A 7,380-nucleotide genomic window follows, 5' to 3' on the forward strand; every position below is an offset into this window, starting at 1 on the left:
TCTATTTATAGAGTACTGAACTACTAATTAAATAATTTTGAACTTACATTTCACAGACCAAAGAGAAAACTTTCCTTACCAGAATCATGTGACCGGTGGAAATGTCCATGTTAGATTGAACAGGTTCTTCACACCATGATGATGTACTGCTCCGAGCAGATGGGCTGGGAATAGGCCCATCACTGAACTGCGAAGAGACACTATTTATGCGAGACGTATGCAATGGCTCTGGCCGATCAGATGATTTTACAGCCATGCGCTGACGGCACAGCTCCTAGAAGAGAATGAGAAAGAAACAAGAACAATCTAGGGTTAAATGGCAAATGCTATGGAATACAGTCTGCTCAAGAGCACAAGGCTTACAATATACCTCTAGATTCAGAGTGATTTTCTTCGCCTACTGCTATTATTTTGGGAGTCTGACAGTTCTGATATACACAATAGCTGGACCCATGGTATGTTGACCATCCTGGCTTTGTCCTAAAGAGAGTTAGTTACGTCTATATGCATGTCTCTCAAGACAGCCTCATAAATAATATTTATACTGACTTCTATCAGTAGATGAATATGTTGTTTTATATCATGAAGCATTATATCAGCCCAGTTGCAAAGTGTGAACCCACTGAAGTTAATGGGGTTGCACGGGTGTAATTGAGAGCACTATTTGGCCCTGGATATGCAAGCTCAGCGAGCAATAGGCAACTGAATTGATGTGCACTCTAATATAAATTCTAGTTGATATACGAGTCATTTCTCTTCATTAAAATAGCACATACACAACCCTTGTTCCTAGATGTAGGGCAGAGAGAATGAAGAATGACATTAACAAAGAAAAAAAAATAGAAATCTGTCAGACTTGCACTGGATAAGCAGTCTTGGCAGAGAAAGAAAATTGAATCCAATACACACCCCAAGCCAGGGTACAATGCCAACAAAACAATCTACCCTAAATAAATAATTCCAGATACATCATACATGGAATGCATATACGAAAAAAATATTCTGTTTATGTAGCAATGGAGAATGCTGATAATATAGACAATATTTCTAGAGAAACAAGTTCCTGTGTTTTAAAAACCTGAATCTAATGAGATAAGTGGGCCTTCAGTTACACAGTTTTTTTTAATGCTTTCTGAATCACTTAGGTGCGATAAAATCTCAAAATGAATAATAAAATTAGCATATTTTAACATATGTCTATTGCTCATGAACAATTTTTGGATGCCTGTGCTGCACAGCAAGGCTGGCTAGTCCATGGTGCTTGGACATATTGCACATTCAGTGGGGTTGCACATTTGTCTCAGATTACTTGTTTTACACAGACATGTACTAGGAGCTTAGTCACTTGCCTCTGGCAAACAAAATAATATATTTGGAAGAATTCATACTGTTAAAATGTGATGGCCTCTGTTTGCTTATTCAATGAAAATATAACTGCAACTCAAGCGCCATCAGGGGAATGACCGATAAAACTACATACATCATTAAAAATATATGTCGCCCCCGCCCCTTACGCTAGTTAGAAATGCATCCATTAAAAACCCTCCATTTTAAAAAAGTTTCCTAAATAAGATTTTGAACCGGTATCTTTATTTTATAACTTCTGTGGTAATGTCCTCAAGTATTCAAACATAGGGTCTTCCTGTTTCACTGAAAACTTGACCACAATCATGCATCAACATACCTCTCATCACCACTAGGCAATGACTAATGATTTGTAGGCTGATGTGCCATCCTAATGGCTTCCTTCTACCACAGACAGCCATTTTACTTGGCTTTAAAGACATTTGTACAGGAAGATACTATACTAAAAAGGGAAATGGTATGGAACAACATATAAATTAGACAAAGACAAAATATACACAGTGATACAAAATATACCATCATGAATAGTATAAAGATTGAATTGGCAAAAGTGGGATTAACTGAGCATTCATTTATGATATGTTATGTCGGCTATTGTGACAGTTATGCAGATCATCCCAAACAAATGTCCACAAGTCCCTGAACATCACCACACATTCTGTACTTTAAAAAAAGAAAAAAAAAGAGAAGAGTATTCCACGTTTTCCGGGAGGTAGAGGGCACAGGAGACAGACCCTAGCTTTTTTTTTCTTCCTTTTACATTGACAAGCCTTTCCATTATCTCTTCTATGTACAGACAGGTGATTTTGTTCCATGACTCTGCCCTCAACATGAAAAGAATATTAGAATAAAAATTTAAATCCTAAAATTGGTTTGACAATCGCCTTACTGTATATTAGTATGCTGCGATTTAAGGTCAAAATATTTAAACTACACCAGGGCAAAGCCTAAAGAATTACCACAACAATCTTGTTTCTCTACTTTTTTAAAAAGGGTAAAAGGGATTGTTTCTCTCTTGGAAGGGTCACATAAGGCTTTATTTTGTATAAAATATCACTAGCCCAAGGATGGCTATGGCTAACCATGTAACTTGAGGTCATTTTAAATCTCTGTTTTGTCCTCCAAACATGGTTTTGAAAGGAAAGTTTTTGTTTGGGGCTTAAAAAAGGATCTGGTTGTATATTAAATCTTAAATAATTCCTGGAGAGGGTGCTTTGGTGGTTGGAGTCCAGAGGAAGTAGCTGAAAAGAAGAATACAGTACAGAATACAATAAAGACTGCTAAAGAAATGTGTCACATGATGATCACCACAGCATTTGCCACGGATGTCATTTATCAGCATCCAATAGACAGTCTCTCATTTGACTCATCCAATTCTTCGCTAACAAAAACACTTGTACTACTAAAACAGAACCTTTGTAAATTGATTTGTTCCTGCCGATTATATTCTACCTAAAGTCATACACCACTCCTTTCAGCTGGGCACTTGTGGAAAGAACTATAGACTTTTGCTCTGGAAAAAGCAAAAGGAACAGGCTATTTATTAGCAATGAATATACCATTTTTACAAACAACAACAATAGGATAGCAACACTCTAGTTCTAGATTACGCTATTTTCTCTCTGCTGAAATAAAAATCTTATTTTGGGTGCATATTACTCTACAAATAAATCAAAATTAGTTCAGTTTTAAATTGAGAATTTGGCATGCACATAGTCCTCATTAAGGAACTGGAAACATACCATGAATCAAGAAGCTTTCACTGCAGTGGTTGGAGGGAAACAAATGAACCAACCAAACAAAAAACCCCAACCAAACCCAAAACCAAAACACCCATAGGAACAAACAGGTAAAAGTGACCTGATCAGAAATAGTAAGACATTTTTTGCTAGCATGTGTAGGTGTATAATACTTGCTCGTAGAACTGCTATTGTAGTCATATTATTCAAACAAAAAGGTAGTATATGCAATAATAAAAAGGCTTAAATTTCCAAAAGGCCTTTGCAAAACTCCTGTAAAGAACACTGCAGAATCTCTTAGCACTGTTTAAAATCTTTACCTCAATATCTATGAATACTTTTTAGTGCAAACAAGCTCGTTTTGTTTAGAACCTTTTCCAGCTCTCTCTTCGCCACATGCTGGCAACTCATTAATTCTCCCTACCCCAGCCAAACCTAACTCTTCTTGTCACTGTACGCCAAGCCCTTTCCCCTCAACTCCTTAGGTACCTTAGGTACAATTCTACTCAACTCTGCTCTCCTTGAGCGGCAGTCCCACTCCTATTTCTCTTTTCAACCTTTGTTGCTCCAATGGGAGAGAAGTCCAGAGATGCATCTTGAAAAGAAATCTCTTACATGTCAGTGTACTATAGACCACGCTTGAAAATGGCCATCAATATACAAAGCCAGAGTACCCAACCATCTGTTCCTGGTGAGCCACATGTCATGCAGCAACTGAATAAGTAGGTCAAAGTTGACTTTCCACTATTTTGGGATCTCCCCATAATCTAGAACCACGCAAGAACTTGCTTAGCTTGGCTTAAGTCTGAGAAGCCTCAGGCCTGCTATAATATATGTTCCAATATGTACAGTCTTTAAAGATCATTGCAGCAGCTTGTGAACAGCCACAGCACAGTGATCCCAGCATTGTGACTGAGGATTGCAAAGGAGTAATGCAGCCAGCTATGAAGATCGTGCCATTTATGAGAAATGATGCCAGAGACGGGCTGATATAGCAGTTTTATAACCCTTAAACGGTTCAAAGGGGCACAAAGGGGCAGGTGGACAAGACAGACCAAGCCTGCCCATGAAAATAATGCATCTCTGTAATACTCCAGCAGAAGCTCTTGGAGAGGCTGTCCTGGTTGCCTAACTGGAGTTAGGTCGATCTAAGTGCTGATCAGGAAGGTTAGATCAGAAATAGGTTAGCCCAACCTAATAAATGTCTATGCATGTTTGGAATATAGCCCCAGGGCTGGGAAGCCCAGCTGCTCGCCCCAGCGCCAGCCCCAGCCCCAGCACTGCCCTCTTTTTACCCCTGCCCTACCTGGGCTAATTTTAGTTCCTGAGCTCCCCATCCCTGTACAGCCACCCCCTTTCTTCCCCACAGAAGCTGCCCACCCCTGTTCCCCCTACCCACGTTCCTGGAGTGGCTCCTGGCACCAACAAACCCCTGTGCAAGTGGGACCTGATCTATGATCATGTGGCTTAAACTAACAGACTGGGTCTTATGAACATGTGCATATACCTGTGGCAGTGCACCAGTTGTGCCTGCCACTGTGAGATCAGCAGGCTGGTCTGTGGACATCTGGCCAGCTGAGTGAGAAACCCTTGGGAGAACCCCGCTCCTAGAGCAGAATTAAGCGGGAAGGTCAGCAGGCTAGAGCAAGCCTGGCAGGTGAAACTGGCCCTCATTAAGCAGCCTGCCATTGAAGAAGTGAACATGTGCCGCCAGTTAGGCAGCCTCATGTCACTGCTAGGGAAGACGCTGACTGAGGCTGGCGAGGGCTGCCCCCTGTGAGTTTTATCTGAAGAGCCAGGGGAGTTACAGTCCCCAGCCAGAGGCAGCCCCAGGAACATCCTCAAGGAAAGGATAGGAACTATGGGGATGAAGGGGACCCCAGCAGGGTCCCTAACCCAGCAGATGCTGTGAGAGAGGGGCAACAGGAGCAGGGCCCAGAGGACACCCTACAGGCTGAGAAGCAGGGGGAGATGAGGTGAGGGAGAACTGATCCAGAGAGCTCGGAGGCAGAAGCACTAGTAGATCAGTGCTAGACAGAAGGGCATGCTGGAAGAACAGTGGGGTCAAAGAGCAGGGGGGGACCGGAGGCCCCAGAGCCAGTACAAGAGCACAGACTCAGAGAGAAAGGTCTGGCAGAGAGCATGAGAAGGCAGGTGGCTGGGAGGGCTTTCCCCATCTCGACTGGCACATGATGCAGCCAGGACCCAGGAGGGGTCAAAGAGCAGAGGTGCCCACAGTGAGGGGCAGGCCAGAGCTATGGAGAGCCCTGGCACCCCAACTGGCCAGAGAGTGGGGCCAGGCCCTTGGGGTGCGAAGGTTCTTTGGGGAAAGACCACCAGCAAGAGGTGGAAGCCAAGGCCACCTGTGCCTATAGGAAGGGGGTCAGCAGGACCACCTGAAAGCAGAGATGTATGAGGCCAGGCCTGTAGCGGAATAGGAGCCAGAGGTGGTAAAATGACCCAGGTATGTAGAGAGGCACTCAGGAGAAGAACAACAGAGAGCTCAAGGATAGGACTACGGGGTCTGCCTGGTCCTGGGTAAGACCTGAAACTGCACCCTGCTGAGGTTGGACGGTATGGTGCGACTGCCAGCGGCAGGGCAGCTCCCAGAAAATATCACACCTGTGCCTCCCAAGTGAAAGGCAAAGATGGGGTGACAAAAAGCCTCAGCCCCTGCTGCCTTGTGGGTGACCCCATGGAGGGGAAAGACTAAGAGAGCACACCCTGACAGAAACGCATCAGGCCTGGGGAGTGAGAGGCCCAGGGTGAAGGGCCAAGGTCCACTGAGTGGGGCCTGAGGTCTACTGGGGAAGAGAGCCCAGAGAAGGGCCTGGGCCAAAGTCCACTGAGGGGGACTTGAGGCTCAATGCATGAGTGAGGCCTGAAGTGAGAGCGAGTAGCCCAGAGAGGGGTCAGAGTGCGAGTATGAGGGGCCCCGTGCGTGGTCAGAGTTCAGCCCAATAAGGGGTCAAATGGAGGGGTCAGTGCGCGAGTGCGATAGTGGACCCCACTAAGCCTAAGAGGCCAAGGGAATAGTAGAATCGGATGCCACGTGCGAGGTTTGAGACATGGTGTAGGGATGGTATGGAGCGGTGCATTTCGGCCCAGGCCATCAAGGCCATAAAATGGGGTAGTCTCCAACTTCAAATCCATTTAGTTACATCCAGGCATGGTGGGCGAGTGTGGGGCAGACTGCCCTGGACAGGGGGTGGGCTGAGCACACTGGACTCCACCCTTAAACGATCTTCATAGCTGGCTGCATTACTCCTTTGCAATCCTCAGTCACAATGCTGGGATCACTGTGCTGTGGCTGTTACAATACTCAATGAGAAGATTTGGCAGGAGTGGGCAAAACATGGCCCGCAGCAAGTCTTTGTTCAGGCTGGGGGCAGGTCCCTTGGTCCCACCTGGCCCAGGCACAGTCTAGCCATGGTGAATCCAGCCATCCCCTGGGCACACAGCAGGGCTGGGGGTGTTCTGCAGCTGGACTACCTTTCTAAGCAGCAGCTCCTTCCGGCCCCTCCCCTTTGCCAAACTGTTCCTGCTGCAGCCACCCAGAGCCCACATCACACCAGGCTGCTCTGCGTTGGGTTGCCCAGTGCAGACCAGACTCAGGACAGTCTGGCACGGCGTGGGCTCTAGGTGGCTGCAGCAGGAATAGCACAACATAGGCAAGGAGGAGGAGCCACCTCCCCCCCCCACTGAGCAACAGCTTCTCTCCCATGCCACCGCTGCTGAGCCCAGATGGGTGAGTCTGGAACAGGTGCAGGGTGCGCAGGGTTGGGGCTGTGTGTTGGTACCGTGGGGCTAGGGCCAGCAGTTGCAGCAGCGAGAAGGAACTGCCATTATCTGGGCTGCTTAGGAAGGCAATCCAGCTGTGGAGCCACCCCAGGCCCACTTCATGCCTGGGGGCGAGCATCCATGGGCAGGCAGTGCAGAGCAGGTGCACGGCAGGGCTGGGCCAAGGTTCCTGCTGATCCACTCCAGTGGGGGTGAGTCCAGAGCAGGTGCAGGGCAGGCTGGCACAGTGTGCTACTGGCAGTGGCAGGGAGGCACTGCAGGGAGCACAGGCTCTGGGCTGTTGTGGGGCAGGGGCAGATGCTAACCAGCTCAGGGGGTACAGGGGACTCCCATGCACACCCCACCATATCCACAAACCCTCCACCACAAACTCCACTAGTGCACCCTCCCCCATACACAATCACACACCCCACAAACACGAGACCCACCTACACGCCCCCGACCAACCCCGCACCACCCCCCACACACACCCACA

The 7,380-nt window shown here is 46.8% G+C and overlaps 1 protein-coding gene across 1 annotated transcript in view; it reads right to left on the minus strand.

Annotated features, from left to right (window-relative positions):
- The window catches only part of PTPRN2 (protein tyrosine phosphatase, receptor type N2), an 870,593-nt gene that overhangs the window by 105,075 nt on the left and 758,138 nt on the right, over positions 1-7,380 (minus strand). Inside the window, exon 14 of the mRNA XM_019528486.1 lies at positions 80-274. Within this exon, the coding sequence (XP_019384031.1) occupies positions 80-274 (195 nt within the window). The remainder of the gene's footprint in view (positions 1-79; positions 275-7,380) is intronic.

The sequence above is a fragment of the Crocodylus porosus genome, unplaced genomic scaffold (assembly GCF_001723895.1).
Source record: "Crocodylus porosus isolate Cpor-Errol unplaced genomic scaffold, CroPor_comp1, whole genome shotgun sequence".
Classification (NCBI taxonomy): Eukaryota; Metazoa; Chordata; order Crocodylia; family Crocodylidae; genus Crocodylus; species Crocodylus porosus.